This window comes from Leptonotus elevatus, chromosome 15 (genome assembly GCF_054856555.1).
Source record: "Leptonotus elevatus isolate MCC_2025b chromosome 15, RoL_Lele_1.0, whole genome shotgun sequence".
Classification (NCBI taxonomy): domain Eukaryota; kingdom Metazoa; phylum Chordata; class Actinopteri; order Syngnathiformes; family Syngnathidae; genus Leptonotus; species Leptonotus elevatus.
Window position 1 is genome coordinate 5462564 of NC_141253.1, and position 18673 is coordinate 5481236.

General features: G+C 42.4%; 1 protein-coding gene across 1 annotated transcript in view; it reads right to left on the reverse strand.

The window, feature by feature from the left end:
• Positions 1 to 3666: 3666 nt before the first annotated feature.
• The window catches only part of ass1 (argininosuccinate synthase 1), a 28386-nt gene continuing 13379 nt past the window's right edge, over positions 3667 to 18673 (reverse strand). Inside the window, exons 10-15 of the mRNA XM_086097628.1 lie at positions 15890 to 15974; positions 15560 to 15624; positions 11990 to 12121; positions 9106 to 9262; positions 4599 to 4664; positions 3667 to 3905 (exon numbers count right to left, since the gene is read on the reverse strand). Coding sequence (XP_085953754.1) covers positions 3857 to 3905; positions 4599 to 4664; positions 9106 to 9262; positions 11990 to 12121; positions 15560 to 15624; positions 15890 to 15974 — 554 coding nt within the window. The 3' untranslated portion in view covers positions 3667 to 3856. The remainder of the gene's footprint in view (positions 3906 to 4598; positions 4665 to 9105; positions 9263 to 11989; positions 12122 to 15559; positions 15625 to 15889; positions 15975 to 18673) is intronic.

The window sequence follows — 18673 nt, forward strand, 5'->3', positions numbered from 1 at the left end:
ACTACGTTGACTTCAATCTTCCGTACACTCAAACCGAAGCGGAAAATGCACTCGTCGGTCAAGGAAAGCGATTTGATAGATTTGAGTGCGGGCTAACTGAGTTTTTGTCACTTTGAGTACAGTTCTGCCTTGAGATACGAGTTACCCCGAGATAGGAGCTGCTGTATGGTGGTAGTGGACTCAACTAAAGTCATTTTACAGGCAGTTTTTTTTCAAAAAAGAGGCTTTAGGCTGTTTATCGCCACTCCCGGTTGGTCTACTGTCAAACTAAAAACTAGCTAAAGCAAAGAGTTCCACATTACGTATTTAAAGCTAGCTTTGTCATAAAGACCATTTAGCTTAATGCTAACTGTAGCGGCAATTTATTCATTTATTTTTGTCACTACGTTAGCAGAGCATAAAATCATAATAAATATATATTTTTAAAGAATGATACAATTGTGGTTGAACAAAAAAAGTTTTCACTTTAATTCTACTTGAGTCCTTTTGATCACCAAAAATGATAAAGGTGTTAGTAAAATAACAAAATAAAATGCCAAATATTGGTCAGACCATTTGGGACTGGTCAACTAAAATTATTTAAATAGAGCTCAAATAGATACACAGGAATGGGATTTTTTTTTTTTTACCAACTCAGTTGCTTAAACCACAATAATACATTTAGCAGAGGCATCTTTTGTTGAATTACAGTTATAATTCTTTAATAAAAATATAGTTGTCTCCTGTAGACATCATTAAGCATGTAATTTATACATGTATTTAAGGCAAGTTGTAAAATGTCCTTTTGTTTATGTTTAACAAATTTAAAACATCATAAATCGAGCTGTTCTCCAATTTTGATACTGTAAATTTATAGGATCGTATGCCGAGAAACGTTTCTTGGGAGGAGCAATATGGCGGCCTCGCGGCTTCAAAAGTCTTGGCCGATCGGCTATCCAGTCATATATTCAGATCACTGTACTGAACGCAGAAATTTACATTTCGAATCGCTACTGCCGCCTGTGGCCGAAAAATGAAATTTCACACTCCCTTCTTTATGTACACAATGCGCACATGACGTCACGTCCGCAGAGGGCGGGAAATTCGAACCCGAATCCAATCTGAAAACTAGAGGCTTGCAGGAGTAAACGGCTAAGGTGTCAATCTATGAATTAGAAAATGTTTCATAAATGGTCAAATAAAAGGCAATACAAATATTTTGGGGCAAATTGTTATAAAGAGCAGCTTTAATGAATCAGACACTCGGTGACTAAATTGGATCAACCTTTTCCAGATTCGTCCCAACTCTCACACAACCGAGTGCTCCCAACTTGCGCAAGCGTCCTTTCACCTCATCTCCGCAGAGGTCAGGTGAACAACAAGCTCCTTTGTACTTTGGCTTTGTGACTTGAAGGTTAGTCGACCCCGACTCCCGAAGAGACGGGGAAACAGCACGGGACTCCATTAGGGCAGCCGCCGTCAACTTTTCATGTTGCGCTATTGTTACGCATGTCTGCCCCCCCCCCCCCCTCTGAGTGGGTAATGATGGGTAATTGGTCCCGGGTCAAGGATGATTAATTCCCTTGGTCAGGTGTCAGCGCAGGTAAGAGGGAGAAGATGGAATATGAGAAGCGTACGACGAATGAATGGCCAAGTATCCCAGCATGCATCCTCTTAGGGAAAGGCCATCTTCAGACTTAAACCCGATAGAGCATGTATTTCACTTTCAAAAACATGCGGACTATCTCTAGACTTACATCTTAGCGGCATGCCAAGATTTCTAAAACAGGTGCTGAAGTCAGATTGAGATTGATAGCTGTCCCCGATCACTCCCCCCCCCCCCCCCTCCACAACCTCCCCACCCGCCCGCCTTCAGCTTGACTGACTAATCTGAATACGGGGGCCATTTCAGACACTGATTATCTTGCAACCTGTGCGCGCGTGACAGTAAATGCCGGGGCTGGCCGGTAATTGACCAGGCAAAGACTGAGACGCCTGCCGTGTAATTGAGCAGGAGCGGGGAGGAGGTGGACTGGCGGGTCGGCAGATAGCAAGGAGGGGCGGGCTCCCGCAGCACTCAGGGTCCGAGGAGCCGTCATTGCCCATTAGACCCGGCGGGGGGTCCCCGGACCCGGCGGGAGGTCCCCTTATGGACGTGGACTCTGCCGCTGACACCTTTCAGTGATACACTGACTGAACTGTTCATGAGTGGAACGCCCCACATTAGCGTTAATGGAATTTTGCTGAACTTTACCTGTGTGGGAGAGAAAAACGGAAAAATACTGCAAATGGGTGCCAAAATTGCAATTAGGTTATTTTCAAATGCATCCAGCTTCCACATAATAAACGATCGGCGTTACTAAGTACCCACGTTTGATTCATTCCGCTGTTGTTGTTTTTTTTACGTTGAGAGTTCAGAGTTGAAATGGCCAGGAATTGATCTTACAATATATAATTCTTCTGAAAAAGGCGTGCATTGGCGCGACTTGTTGCTTTTCATCGGACTGTTGCCGTTTAAAGCTCACAAATAGCTTTCGTCAGTTCTGCTCACCAAAGCGATTATGTCGACGTTCACCTGCGTCAGAGCAGAAATCTCAAAACGGTGACGGAACGTCTGCACGGACACTCAAGACTTGGTAGAAAAAGTCTCATCTATAATGTCTAGAATCGACTGTTTTTGCTCAAACAAATATGGTGGAAATGTTACAGATCATTTAGTTGATTTTTTTTAAAATACATTTACACAAAATTAATCACAGTCAACTTCTTAACTCATTCACTCTCAGCCATTTCCACTGAAGCAACCCCCTTTGCTCCCGGCTGTTTTACTGGATTTTGACTGATTTTGCAAGGCCCACACAATATTGTGTTCTAGTGCTATAAAAACATGGAACCTACCAAAAGAAAAAAAAAAGACTAGAGTCTCTTCTTTCATCAGGGAAAAAAATATATTTCTATGTTTGTTTTGCAGCAATTAGCGTTAGAATATAGCTAAGTTCAATCATTATTCACAAATCTGTTTAAAACTGTGGAGGAAAGAGATTTTTTGGCCCTGGTTGATCTCTTATACTCAGCTGCCACCTGCTGGCCGTTTTGTAATAACTACCATTGCTTCAAGCATTCACTTCCGTTCAGAGGTTGCATCAAAGCCTTCTGTATGCTCCAGCATAAAAAAAAACATATAAATGCGTCTTTGGGAGCATGGTAATATTTAAAATAGAGTAGAACGTATTTATAAATTTTAATTACTTAATTCCATTTGGTATCTACACTGCATGTCGTCTATTTTTGTGTTTGCATGTATCATCTAAGTAGCTTATAAAACTCACTGAGAACTCACCTGCAATTATCCCACATTAATTTATATGCTATAATGTATATTATATTATTTGAAAATAAATATATATAATAATAAGAATATGAAATTTGACTAAATGTGAGTTTGCCAATTATAAAACATATTTTTACTATACTAACTGTCACTTTTGAAGCATAATGTGGAAAAAAAAGTGATAGTTCTAATAACTTGTTATTAGAAAAAAATATATGCCTTTGACATTTTAAAAAATACTGAGGGTGCCAAATCTTGTGAATGTAACATTTGCTACCACAGATTTGGATACATATTTTATACATTGTGTACAGTACACACAAGGACGCAGGACAATTGCAAAGCCCATAAAACACTTCAATTGATTTTTTTTATTTTTATTCAGCATTATTCCCATTAGAATGAATGATCACTAATCACCATCCAGAACACTTTAGAGTGGCCTAATTTTGAACATATTATGTCGCAATGGAATGTAATGAGCAAGTTTCAAATATTTGCCAGTATTTTAGTGATGGTCCTTCAAGTTGTGGTGTAGTTGCTCCTTCACTGCTTGTTGCTGGAGAGACCTTGCAGACGCTGATGCTCCTTCAGCCTGTAGTGGGAAAAAAATCTCTTGTAAATTCCACACAAGTTTATGACGGCCTCAACATGTGACACTTTGAGAAAAATCCACCTGTTTTTATCCATCTCAGCGGGCGGCCATTTTGCCTTGTACTGACACATGGTGACGATTGAAATTGACATGGTTGACCTTTTTATGCTTAATTCATATTCCACAAACACTATATTAAAACATTACTGGGAGCGCACGGAACATATATTTGTAAAGAACATTTTTGACATCACATTATAATTATAGAAACCATTGTACAAAAATGCAATATAATAGCTGTGCCACATCATCGAACAATAACATAACAAAAAAACAAAAATACAAAAATACAATACTCACCATAGATGCTGATTGTTAAACGTAATGAGGCGTCAGTTTGCTACCGACACGTTTTGCTAGTCAAACTTGGCTTGCTCTGAGCAACCAATCAGAGGAAAGAAAAACGCTGACGTCTTTGTAGGGCAGATAGCAACGGCCCCTGTTGCTATTACAGTTAAAGCACCCGTGCAGGTTAGATTGACACAACACAAAAACACCCCCCCAAAAAAAAAAATCTAACATTCACACAAAAAAATACTGGAAGCAGCGCAGACAGACAGATGGAAATACATTGGAAAGGAATTAAGGTTGTAAATGTAGGTTAGCAGAAGCTAATATTTCTCGTTTGCTGACCTGACAGCGTTGATCCTGATGAATCCTGAGGCGTCACACGGGTCGTAGTCTCCCTGCACGTCCATGCTAGAGACAAGAGAGGACGACAGGACAAAGTGAAATGTTTACGAGTGGAGCGATAAACACACGAGACGTGAAGCCTCATTAACCGCTGGGATAACTGGATCGTTGATAAAGCGTTCCGTGGGAGTAATGTGCCTATTGATTCCTCCATCGTTGCTCCACTTTAGCGGATTTTTGACCCGCATCAGTCAATATTGGACAACAACAAAAAAAATCAGATGCTCGTTTTGGATAAAACAATCCCATCATATCAAGTCGACCAGATAAGGCTGTAATGTAGTGGTTCTCAAAACGGGGGCCCTCGGACCCTCAGGGGACCGCGACAGACGGAAGACTTAGAAAGTCAATGTTATTTATCATTTCTCATAAAATATCAATGAGCCCTGCAACATCAATTATCAAATGAATTGATAATTATTTTTGATGATTGAATCATAATCTAATTAATAGTTAAAAATGGTCCAAATCCTCCCTATCCTCTCATATAATCAATTCTACACAAGGTAGTTAACGAAAACTAACACCAAAAAACTAAAATGTAAAAACATTTTCGTTAACGAAATAAAATAGAAACGAAAATGTAAAAAAAAAAAAAAAAAAACTAAAACTACATTTTACGCTTACAAAACTAACTAACATTATAGTGAAAATGTCCTTTGTTTTAGTCTTTGGTAATTAATTTTAATGCATGAGCCTTTGGGGATGATTTTAAATGTGATTTTAATTAGATTTATTTTTACCACAGTGATTTTTAAATATTGCGCACAAGTAATACACATTTTATTTAAAACTAAAACTAATATTGAAACTAACTAAAACTAAAAGAAAACTAAGCACCTATTAAAAGGCGGCCATTTTGCTATCGAGTGAAAATGACATCACAGTTGCTCATGTCTAAGGAAACAACCAATCACAGCTCAGCTTAAAAAAACAAACAGGTGAGCTGTGATTGGTCGTTGCCTGAGCTTTGAGCAACTGTGATGTCATCTTCAGTCGGCAGCAAATGGCAAAATTGAGATTGATAAAAATGGCTGCATTTAGCTGCATAACTCATATTCCACAAATGTCCTATTTAGACTAATGAGGTCCCATATAACGTATTCTTGTCAAGAAATGTTTAACGCCGACCTCTCCCTTTAAGATTATGCGGAGGTCGTTGGAAACGTCTCCCGTGTCTGGCGTCCCCCGTACCCAGAAAGTTTGAGAACCCCTGCTCTAAAGTGGTTCATCCCCGCAGGCCTCGGAAAAAAGGTGCTAAATCAATGCCTCGTCGCTCTGTATCGCCATCCCTCCCGAGTGCGCGGCGGACACAAAAGGCGTGCGGCGGCGCGGCGCGTAATTACGGCAGTTTTCTACCTGCCGTGCTTAATACACTGCCTGGCTCGAGTCCTCTCCCGGCCGCCCAGTGTTTTCGCCCGGCGCTCATTCTTTGCAAGCACTTAGCCAAAGAGGAAATTGCCAACAAATGATAGGATAAACACTATCAAAAAAGAAAGTCTGACAACTAAATCATCAACTCTCAATACAAGGCTCCCTGCCCGGCACCTGAGCGCTATTATGAGTGAGTGGCTTGGGAGAATATGGCAGCGTGTGTGTGTGTGTGTGTGTGTGTGTGTGTGTGTGTGTGTGTTTTGCTGGTAGAAACCCTGCCGTCTAATTGAGAGGCGAAGCGGGCAGGCAGGCGAGGAGGGTGACATTTCCCCCTCTCACATGGGGGGCAGTGACGGGCTGTGTTGCCACTGTGCTAATGATGCCGTTTACTGTTGCCCAAGGAGAGACGGCGAGACGCCGAGACGCCGGCGGGGGCGTTTGTTGTGTGTAATAACAAATGTGTGCGACTACTCCTTCGAGGTATATTCATTCTCGAGCATAGCCAGTATACACGTATGGGTTTAAAAAAAAAAAAAGGAAAAAAAGAATGATAGCACATTCAGAATGTAATATAAAGTGAAATGATTGTAATGCCTTTAAGGGGCGTGGCCAAGTGAATGACTTCAAGAGATGGAATCGGGGTGGTTGGTTAGTTTGCATGTAAAGCGCGAGTTGCCTAAGAGCAAGTTTTGACAGTTGGCGTCTGTGGCTCTCCTTGCCCATATGTGAGGGCATCACAGCACCTGAATGCTGAGCAATTTTGTATATAAATTAGGGCTGTCAAAAGTTAAAGCGTCAACTAATTCATAAATCACAATGAATTAACGCAGATTAATCACACGATTAATTTTGACCGCAGGTGATCCTTTAGCTGACAGCGGATGGTTACGTTAAAAATGTAAATCTAAAATCAACTCAACTTTATTTGTATGGCACGTTTAAAAATCCACAGGGGAACCAAAGTGCTGCACATAAAAACAGGAAAATAAGACAAGATAATATATATGAGTAATAAACATAACTACATGCATTAAAAAGTAAAGAATTAAATAAATGTTTGCGTATGACATTCCGAATATTTGTTCACGTCAAACTAATCGGGGGCATTTTTTTCCCCCATTTTAAATTATGCAAGTAATTAACTGAATAGAAAAAGTAAAAGATGAGCGTGTGCAGTGGATCCAAAATGTTTTTTTTAAGACGTCCTCATAACATTAAATGTCGAAAGAATTAACACATAACAGGTGCTCTTTAAATTTGGCGATAAAAAGCCTTTTTAATTAAGGGATTAATCAAAATTCTAAGATGTGATTCATCTGATTAATTAATTAATCGTTTGACAGCTCTAATATAAATACATAAAAAAAATAATACTTTTTTTAATTGTATATGCAGGGTTCATACTAAGGCCCGACCAATATGGATTTTTTTAAAGGCCGATTTGGATATTTGACAGCATCAATTCCGAGAACTGATGAATTAAAAAAAATATATAACGAGTAAAATAACTTCTTTTTTTTCCCCCAGTTCTTGAGCACAACAAATATTTGAATTACAGGTAGAACAGTTTACTCTTTTAGAATACTTCCTTCAGTAATTAACTTCATGACAGAGAGATTAAATATTTTGGCAAAAGGATTTTTGAACGTCCTTACTTTGTCTTATGTTACAATGTGTTCAAGTGTAAAAACATGTTAAAAAAGAAAGAAAATAAATCGGAAAAAAAAGGCAAAAAAAAAGGCAAAAAAAAAAGAAAGAAAGAAAAATCCATTTTTTTTTTGTTGATTTCAAAAGAGCCAATCGGTCGAACCCTAGTACAGAACATACTGTATATTTTTACAAAAAAAAAAAAAGGAGTAGTGAAGTATTCCTCATGAATTAATTACTGCCCTTTAAACCGAAGCAGGCTGTGAATCAGTGCATTTTACGGGATGCCTTTGTCGTTTGTTTGGAGACATTTGTAGTGGGCTCTTTTGTGGGGAACCTCAGGGCCCATCTGCCAGTAGGGCCTGAGGACTTTGTGATGGTGAAACGCGACACCTCGCTCGGACGACATAGTAGCAACTTTACGCTAGCAACTGAGCTTATTCTCACCACTAGCATCTCACAAAAAAAAATTGCATTCAAAACACTCCGTTTTTGTACTTGACATACATAACTCACCTTGGCAGGATGACTCGAACCTAGAGCCTCAAATGATCTGTTCGCTGCTTATTCCCCCCCCCAAAATTTTTTGTACGTGCTAGATCTTCTCTATTTTAAGTGTTTTGCACTTTTTCATACTGTAAAAGAAGAATGTCACCATTCCCGTCGCACCCACTGAGTTTATTGCAACATACCCCCCACCCAAGAGGACATTATGCGATTGAAAAGCGACCTCACAGACAGAGAAACTAACAAGAGCTCTTTTTTTTTTTTTCCCACCCCTTTGACTCATTTTCTCTCGTACAGAGCAAAATAGCGTCTGCTCCCTGTGAGAAACTAAACGGCTGTGCACTTGAGGCATCGCTCCTCCTGACCCGCTTAACAAGCGTGACACTTTTGCTACTTTCCTCTTAAAAGCCCGCTCAACATCAGCTCTCTCTCTCTCTCCTCTGGCTGAAAACACTATGAGCCGGCTGACTCTCGGGTACAAGTGGAGTGTGTGTGACTCAAGTGGGGACGGAGAGGCATATGGATTTTTTTTTTTTTTTTTTTAAACTTTGGTCAGTGCCGAGTCTGCCCACGGGGCATCGGGGGGTCACCCTCCTGAACAAACCCACTGTTAGCGCGGCTGCGAGGTCACGGGGGTGGCTTGGAAAAGGAGGGGGAAATCAGGGTCGGGGGGCCGCCCTCCAGGAATTGAGCTTTACAAGCCTCTGATGTCTTTATGAGTGTAGCGTGTTGACGGAGGCTCGGGCGAGCTGACCCGACGGCGGGGCCAACTGTGGTGAGTTCACTAACCTTAAGTAAAATGTCAATACAAATACACTACATGTTGCTTTCATTTGTTTCTATTGCTGGTTTGTCCAAATATTATTATTATTATTATTATATTATAAATGACATGTTCATCAACCTCTTGTCTGCTTACCTGACCAGCTCCTCGTTATAGAGAGACTTGGGCGACTCTCGTCCCAGAACGTAAACCTGGCCCTTGAAGACGGACAGCTGCACTTTGCCTTCAACGTTCTCCTGGGACTTGGCTATGCAGTGGCGCACAAAGTCGAACTCTGGACTGTACCAGAAGCCTGAGAGAGGAAACCGCAACAGTGTTAGTGGCAGGGGTTGTTTATTCTCAGGAGCTGCTTGCTTGTTTATGACCATCACGACGTGATTTGTGTTTTATACACGTGTGGCCAAGGGGGTGATTCAAATTCAGAGTTAACATCAGGGTGGAACGCGAGTGGTTGGGGGATGGTGGACCTAAATGCAGGGAAACGGGAATCAAGTGCAATGCGTGGAACTTTAATTAACCATAGGGAAAAAGGTGAGCAGATAACCATGACTGGACGGGAGGAGACTGGTCGCTATGACTGGAACGGAGCGTGACTTAACAGGACTTGATTTGCCTTGATTTGACTTGCTGTGGAGTGACTTGACTTGGCTGGGGCTATGGCCAGCTGTGACGGTGGCGACTTGGCCAGCTGTGACGGTGGCGACTTGGCCAGCTGTGACGGTGGCGACTTGGCCAGCTGTGACGGTGGCGACTTGGCCAGCTGTGACGGTGGCGACTTGGCCAGCTGTGACGGTGGCGACTTGGCCAGCTGTGACGGTGGCGACTTGGCCAGCTGTGACGGTGGCGACTTGGCCAGCTGTGACGGTGGCGACTTGGCCAGCTGTGACGGTGGCGACTTGGCCAGCTGTGACGGTGGCGACTTGGCCAGCTGTGACGGTGGCGACCCGGCTAGCTGTGACGATGACGACTTGGCTAGCTGTGACGATGGCGACTTGGCGGTGACGAAGGCTACTTGGCGGTGATGAAGGCTGCTTAGCTATGATGAAGACGAACGACTTGGCTGTGACGAAGACTTGACGCACGAACTTCCACACATAACGTAAACAATGCACTTAAACCGACTGGACAAACACATCAGACTAAATACACCATAACTAATGAGACACACCTTGGGAAGGGAAGACACACACACACACACAGGTGGACGTGGTTAGACATAACGAGACAAGGGAAGAAACCAGGAACATAAGACAAAAAACACCAACCACAGACAAAAACAACAAGAACACCCATAACAAACAAAAACCCAACCCGCACAGAACCGAAACGAGTTAATTCAAATTCTGGTTATGAGGTAGCGACAGACCGATATTGACCCCTTCTTAAAATAATCGGCTAAGTCCTTTTTGATGACAAATGATTCAGGTAAAAAAAAAAATAATAATAATAATTTTTGCAAAAAAAATGACTTGAATAATTTTAAGAGGGTGACGATTTTTTTTTTCAGGGCCGATACACATACTAATTATAAGTAGCAGGGCCCGACCGATTAATTGGCCGATAATGGCCCTATCAGCATTGGACAAAATAATTGGCCAAATTGTTTTTGTTTTTTTAACAAACCCAGGATAGTCTTAAAAAATAATGCTGATAAACATTAAAACCAAACAAAAAGGAAAGAAAATCCACGAACATGCAAATCTTGCGAGGTCAACTGTAGTTTGAATTTTAATTTCAAACAAAAACAAAAAGGCGCGGAGAGTCCCCAGGCTCAACAGCAGCTCTTATAAAGTTAAGTGAAAATTTAAATGAATAGTTCTCTGAAGTTAACAGTTTTAAATTGATCTATTATCAGCCATTTGATTCTTCCAAAATGCAGACGACGATATTCATCAAAACGTTGAATATCGGCATCGATAATCTGCTTGGCAATTGAATGAATAGAAATTATTTCAATCAGTCATAAAAAATAAAAATAAAAAACACACAGGTCCGTCATAAAAAAGAAACATACAGACCGAAAAGGCTCACGCTTATTTTCTACACATAATATACATAAAACACATAATACGAAGGAAAGGAACACCATCATAACCCGAAGATCTTCTGTACCTACTAAAGAGGAAAAAACAAAAGGCTCCTCAAAACAAGCTATAGTCCATCTCCAGACTTGTGTTCTACAGAGCTTGCATCTTCACATTACAGCTCACGGTATCATCTTTAAAAAAAAAAAAAAATAATAAATAAAAAAGGTCACAAGATGATTGTTGATGCTTGTTGACCAATGGCTACGTGGACGGTGCGCGTGTTGCATTTTGGAGCTCCCCCCCCCCCCCCTTAGCATTTTCCCGACAGATGGAGGAGGCTCAAGTCTGCATTTGTTCAAGAAGGTCCCGCGCCACTCGGCAGGGGTCCTCCTCTGATCAGCACCTGACCTCCACCTCATCGTCTGTCCTCATCCAAAGGCGAAAAACCTTCATCGCGGCTCCTTTTTTTAATCTCTTTAAATTATTGTAATCCAAGTTTATTAGTCGTCCATTAGCATTAATAAGCGTGTTGCGTGCCTGAAAGGTCTTTGCTGGAAAATCTAATTGCATGTGTGCAGTTTACATATCGCACTCGTTTTATTCTTTTAATCCACCTCTCAGCCGAGACAGGGATACAAAGTCTCTGGAGGACACTGAATATTGTAGTAATGGAAAACAGATGCAAGCGCAGGCTTTTTCTTGGTTTAAACTATTTGATTATTCATCTTTATTCTCTGGCCTGTTTTTTTTAGGGTAACACCTCTAAAGCATGAGCGTGTGTGTGCGTGTGTGCGGCCCGTCTCTGGAGGGTATAAATGAAGTAGCCGAAGAGTCGAGTCTCTAATGGCGCTGATCCTATTATGTGGATGAAGGTGCGGAGGAAATTGGGGACTGAGCAGAAGGGAGGATTAAGACACCTGAGCTACACACACACACAAGCCAAATAAAACGTACAGGTGGCATGAATATTATATCCTATTTGAGCGACTCACCGTTGTAGACCAGTTCAGAGAACTTGATCCCGAGCCCCTGCTTGATTCTGCGCACCTCCTTGTCCATGGTGAACGTCTCAATGTCGAGGTGGGCCTCCAACAGAATGGTACCTCCAGGAGTTTCGTAGATCCCTGACAAATACATTTTACGATTGAATTTTAGGGTGAAAAAGTGACTTTTTGTGCATCCAGTAGTCAACTTGTGGCTGTTATGATGGTACGTCATGTGATTTCTTTATTATTGTAACTCCGTCATACGAGCTGTCATGTTTTCGGTTCTGTGCGGGTTGGGTTTTTGTTTGTTATGGGTGTTCTTGACCAGTCTAGCCACGCCCGGTCCAGCCTTGTCGACCAGTCTAGTCACGCCCGGTCCAGCCTTGTCGACCAGTCTAGTCACGCCCGGTTCAGCAGTCTAGTCACGCCCGGTCCAGCCATGGCGACCAGTCCAGCCACGGCGACCAGTCCAGCCACGGCGACCAGTCCAGCCACACCCGGTCCAGCCATGGCGACCAGTCCAGCCACGCCCGGTCCAGCCATGGCGACCAGTCCAGTCACGCCCTGTCCAGCCATGGCGACCAGTCCAGTCACGCCCTGTCCAGCCATGGCCACCAGTCCAGTCACGCCCTGTCCAGCCATGGCGACCAGTCCAGTCACGCCCTGTCCAGTCATGGCGACCAGTCCAGTCACGCCCTGTCCAGCCATGGCGACCAGTCCAGTCACGCCCTGTCCAGCCATGGCGACCAGTCCAGTCACGCCCTGTCCAGCCATGGCGACCAGTCCAGTCACGCCCTGTCCCAGTCTTGACGACAAGTCTCGTCACGTCCTGCATTTGGGTCCGCCATCCCTCAATTACTCATGTGCATCATGACACTAACTATGTTGAGCAAAAAAATAGATAGTGGTGCAATATGAATATGGTGTTCCTCAGGGTTCATTTCTGGGGCCTCTGCGTTTTTTTCCATTGTATCTGCTGCCCCTGGGTTCCATCAAAAGAATCTGCTCACAGGTCTCTCTGAATTACATGCCTATTAGTCATTCGCCATGTGACAGACAGCTCCTTGCTAAATATGGGAGAGTGTGTCCATGCAGGCTAAATGACAGGGTAGGAGGCCCCTGCCAGCCAGCAGCGTGGACCGGGGCTTTGCCTATACCCTGCAATTTACCCCCTCTGGTCTGGGAGGGGCTGAAAAAAATGAGGTGGCTGACAGCAGAAATGAAGCTGTCACTCAAATGTCAGCTAAAAAAAAAACTGGAGTGGGAGTTGGGGGGGGGGACAAGGTGGTTACAGGCCGAAAACTGCTATGCTATTTAATCTCTCGGCCTGCACGACTGCAAATCCTCCAGTGCCAGTCCTGACCTGAAAACGGAGAAGCACTTATTGCGACGCTGGCGGCCAGAAACCCAGCTTAGCCCCGTCGCTAATTGTCCAAAGCCTCAAAAGGCCGCCACCTGAGCTTGAAGAGCTCGTGGCCTTTTGGTGATCCAATGGGAGCCGCAGAGGGCGCGTGGGGACGTTTCCGCTCGCTCGCCTCTATCAGATAAATAAGTTAAAACTGCCTCCAAGTAAACTTGGCTTAAAAATGGCTTAACGGCAGAGGAAGAACAATGGGAAGCTATTCGGAAGTCGAGTTAAGGCTTAAGGAGAAAACACCTCCAGTGCTTTCCGTGGTTTTAATCTCATAAAGTGACTACAGGTATGCAAAACGTAAAAGGTGCGCTATTTACTAAACCTACAGCCAAACTGTTAGAGCCGTGAAATACAATACGGTTGTACCAGCAGATTTCAAAAGAAATAGTGCAGCAACACATACAAACAGTCATATTATTATATTAGTTGTTTTATGTAGGAGGTTAAAAAATATCTGGCTGAGAGTATTTTTTTATACATTGCTTGAAGGAGTTGAACTATCGGCGCTAACCGTGAGCCTTTTCCATTATATATCACCATTGATCTCGTGGAGACATTCTTAAGTCAAACTGGTTTGCTTGTTTTTTTAAATATGCAACATGTAAATCTCTTTATTTTACATAACGATTTGATACGCATCTTGACACATGGGAAGCGCTACAATTGTGTACAAAAAGCGAAATGACTCGATTTGTTTTGATTCTTTCGATCTAGCTACGTATATACATATATACATATATTAGGGGTATTAGATGCACTCACATCTCGTGCAGTCTCTATGGAATATTTTTAGAATCGATTATTCAAATAATCGGATAATTTCAATTTTGCATTAAAGTGTATTACAAAAGCATTTCCCACCGCCGATTGTTGTCAATTTCGAATTTGTGTAGAGATAAAAAAAAAGGGGGGGGGGGACTGATGTACTATGTTACTGGCTCGATCATTGTTTTCAAAGGTAAAAACTGATATTTGGAAATGTCCAAATTTATTTAGATTAAACACAGAAGCTAATCAGTCGTCTTTCATAAAGGACTGCAGAAATGAGTGAATAATTACTGTGGAGATGCTGGCATTGTTAAAATAGCTGACGATTAATTTGACAACCGATTCATCATTGAAATCAGAACTTATTTTCCGAAAATCTGTTAACGTTACATCCCTGCTACTACTATTTACATTTATCCCAGTATCGTTTTCAGGCACTTTTTCAAGACTGTTATATGATGATGACTTTCGACAGTTTCTCCTTTACTGATTTTTAATGGCAGTGGTCTGGACTCTACTTTCTTGCTCCTTTTTTTCCCCCCCCAGGAGAGCGGGACATGTCAATCATCTTTAATCATCCCCAAACGGTGATTTCCGACTATCTCCGCCTGTGCACAAAAAGGTCAGAGGTCCGACAGCGCTGTGACAGGATTGCTAAATTGTTTTGTGGCAACATTCTTTGACACAAATAAATATGACCTGACAAAAAAAAAAAATAAGTACGACGTCCACCTCCCCCCGGCCGTCTCTCATTGTCGTTCCATCGAAGGCTGCCGTCGAATGCACTCAATGGGAGTACCTCGAGCACTTGGACACTTTGCCCTCCACCTCTTCCCGTTTGCTCTTCCTCTTTCTTCTTTTGTGCAGGCGACGGGAGGGAAAAGTGGGCTTCCCACTTCCCCGCATTTCTACCTGCCAACGTTGTGTCACAGCCGCTGAATGGCGGTGAAAAGGTGTGTAGGTGGCTTTCGCCCCCCCCCACTTATTTTCTAGCGTTTGTGATGTTTGTCACAAACAGAGATGAAGTGACAACAGACTGCACAAGTGACAGACAGATGTTTTGCGTCCTGCGGCGCAGGTACGCGCTCACGGTCAAATGTTTGTTTTTCCTCCCGTGGATATTTGCGCACACACACACGCGGACGTGAATAGAAGTCTATCATTCCAATCTGTCGCAGAAGACGGGTTTTTTGCTTTTACCGACTGGAAGCGCTCATGTAAAATAACTGCAAATTGCGTAAAAAGCTTCCGATGTGAAAAGGAAGGCTTGAACAGAAGAAAAGGTTTCAATATCGAGATGCGTTTCGGCGTAAGAGCACACACACGAGCGAGGGATTTTTGAAAAGTGGGCCCGGGGGTTTTTCGGATGATCATGAAAGCGTAATTGTTTTCACCTCGGGACTTCATGCCGATGAAACGGTTCTCCACAATGTCGATGCGACCCACTCCGTGCTTTCCTCTAAGAGAGTCACACAATATTGATATTTAATTGGAGCAAATAATAACTCAATAAATCTTTTCCCTGAATGCTACTAGAATTTTTTTTTATATATCTTCATTGTTTATACAGCTTCTGCTTTTTCGTAAAAAATGACATGTATAGACAGTTACTTATTTTTTTTTTAAAGGAATTTCTTTTTTTGTAAAATTAGAAAGAACAATCAAGCACACTTTCCCTTCAATTAAATGTAAACTACAAAGAAATACATGACAAAAATGCTCACCCAATCTCATTTAGAAATAAAAAGATTTCCAAAGGGGTGTCTTTGGATATGCCTTGCTTCACATTGACCACCTTGACGGGGACACCTGGGGAGGGAGCAAAGATGGCTTAAGTTCATTTGACAAATTATGAAAAATAACACGAGTGACGTACATAATTACAGTGCACGTGTTTTTTGTGTGAGCTGTGCGGTCGTGAATTTGACAAAAAAATGGAGCTCAATTTTGCAGAAGTCTTTTACAAACATGCGCTCTTAATGCAAGAAACAGCAACGGCAAGACTTAAGTGGAAGGGCAATTTGCATTAATAAGCGCGCTGCCATTGGACCATATTATTAAGTCAGTCAGACGTACGTACAACCTATTCAACTGCTTACTGGAAGAAAAAAAAAAAAGAGGAAAATATGCTAAATACATTATATTTACTAATGTCTGCATTTTATAACATAGAAGAAATAATAAGTGGAAATACAAGTGAATAAAATAATTTATATTACTATTACTATTATTGATAATAATAATAATATTGTTGACATTGAAATCAATCATCATTAAACTAAAACCAAATTCAAAGTTAGCTAGATCGCAGTCTCCAACATGGACCGTGTTTTGAAAAAGTAAATCTTTTGGTATACCTGAAAAACTCATTGTTAGGCATGACAAATGCACTCAAATAAATATCTAGTGACAAGTATTCATTACAAGTCATTGAAATCAATAATGGTCAACTAAAACGCACCACAAAAGGAGGCGACAACAAAGAATGGCTAATAAATTCAAAGGCTCGACGCATGTGAAAGCTGTGAAATTGTGGGCCGGCCTTAACCTAATTCAATTAAACACACAGCTTTGTTACTCGCGCTCTTTTTAGCATTGACACTCTCTCAGTGTGTGTGTGTGTGTGTGTGTGTGTGAGATAGAGACCAACTTACCAATCGCCCTATCAGATACACACATCAATAGTTTATTTTGTTGACCGGGAAACACCCACATCGGCATCCATCACTGTCACCCAGCTGCTTAATGGTACTCTTTAACGACAAACATGGGGTGAAGGAGTTCTCCCTTGATTTGGGGAAAGGGTGCTGATACAACAGCATTGGGTGGGAGAGAAAAAAAAAGAAAAAAAAAAAAAGAAGCCTGACACGTAAAAGACTTGACAAATTTTCTTGGACAAGTGCTTTGTTGATGGGCCATTCGCATATGGCGGGAATCTCGCCGCTCCCATGGAAGCAAAAAAATGCGGGAGAGGGTTATTATGGACGCCGCAACCCCCCCCCCTCCGATAGCTAATAATTAGATTAAAAGTTCAAATAAATTAAGTGGCCGAACGTGGGAGTGTAGGGGCCGGCCCTTTTCCTGCATTTTGCCGTTTCTCTCCGTCATTCTGGGGCTCACATCATTCACCGAAAGGGCTCTCTCGCTCTTTCTCCCCGTGATCCTTTTCTTTGGGGTTTTTTTTTTTCTCTCGCTGCCTAACAGTGCAGACAATGGGCGCGCTGACACAGTTGTAGGAAAAATTACTGCTTTACATTTTTCCTCTCTGTCTCTCTTTCCTCTCCTATTTCTTTGGCGTGAAAGGAGGGAGGGATGAAAAAAACGAGAGGGAAAAAGTACGGGGGGAATGGAAAAGGTTCCTTGTCGTTAAATATTCTTTTTTAATCAGTGAGAAAACTTTGGTGAGAAAAAGCAGGGATGAAAAAGGCGAGAGGGGGTGTTTTTTTTTTGTGGGGGGGTGGGGGGGCATGAAGTGAAAACATTCTTGCGCTGATCTTGTGCTCAGAGGGAGGAGCAGGCTCGGGGCCTTTGTGTGGACAACTAAAACAGCTTTTGTCACAGGGCGCTCAATAAAAGCCAAAGAGAATATGTGTGAAAACGAAGCATAGCCACCCCCCCCCCCAAAAAAAAAAAACTAAACTAAAAAAAACAGGCAGGGTTCCATCGGGTTAACTATACGTGTGGCAATATCGTGATATTAAAATTGCCACAATATCGTCATGTCACGATATTAACAACACATCAGTTAAAAAGGGGAGGTTTGTATTCCGTTTGTGCAGTTCCGGCACCCTCTGGTGGTTAGCTTATTAGTGCAGTTTAATTTTAATTAGCTATGTTTTGGCCACTGCCCGCTACATAGACCATGATACAATATGGCCAAGCCTATTTCTTTGTCACTGCTGTTTAGTTGTTTTTTATATTGTATGACTTTATATATATATATATATATATATATATATATATATATATAATTTTGTGAGAGATTTTTCTATTGTAAATGTGTGTCTTGGCTCATTGGAAAAGACCTGCCTGAAGTGACTTTTCTCTGTGATAAGAGGAGCTACTGTCCGTCAGCCCCCCCCCCCCCCCCCCCCCCCCCCCATGGATACCCTTCATCCGCTAGAAGATGAAGTGACATCTGTGCTATTTCCCCCCCGGCCGGGATGTTTCTTGCCATTTTCTCTTTTGCGCAAACATGTGACACTCTCCACTATCCGTGCCCCTCGTGGCCAACATATGTAATGAGCGTCTCCCCCGGGACCCCTCGGGGTGCCGACGTATTAGCAAGACTTCCGGCTGGTGTGTGTGTGTGTGTGTGTGTGTGTGTGTGTGTGTGTGCCCTACGGCCAAACATGGCAGGTTCACAGTCAGCAAATGCGCTGAGGTTGGGCATATTAAGTCTGGGTGGTCAGCGGTGATAAAGTGGCGAAGGGGGTCAGTGTTGGAGCAGCAGCCCTGCGGTGACAGCGGCCAGTGTTGAGTAACAAGAGCGGCTGACAGGATGGACA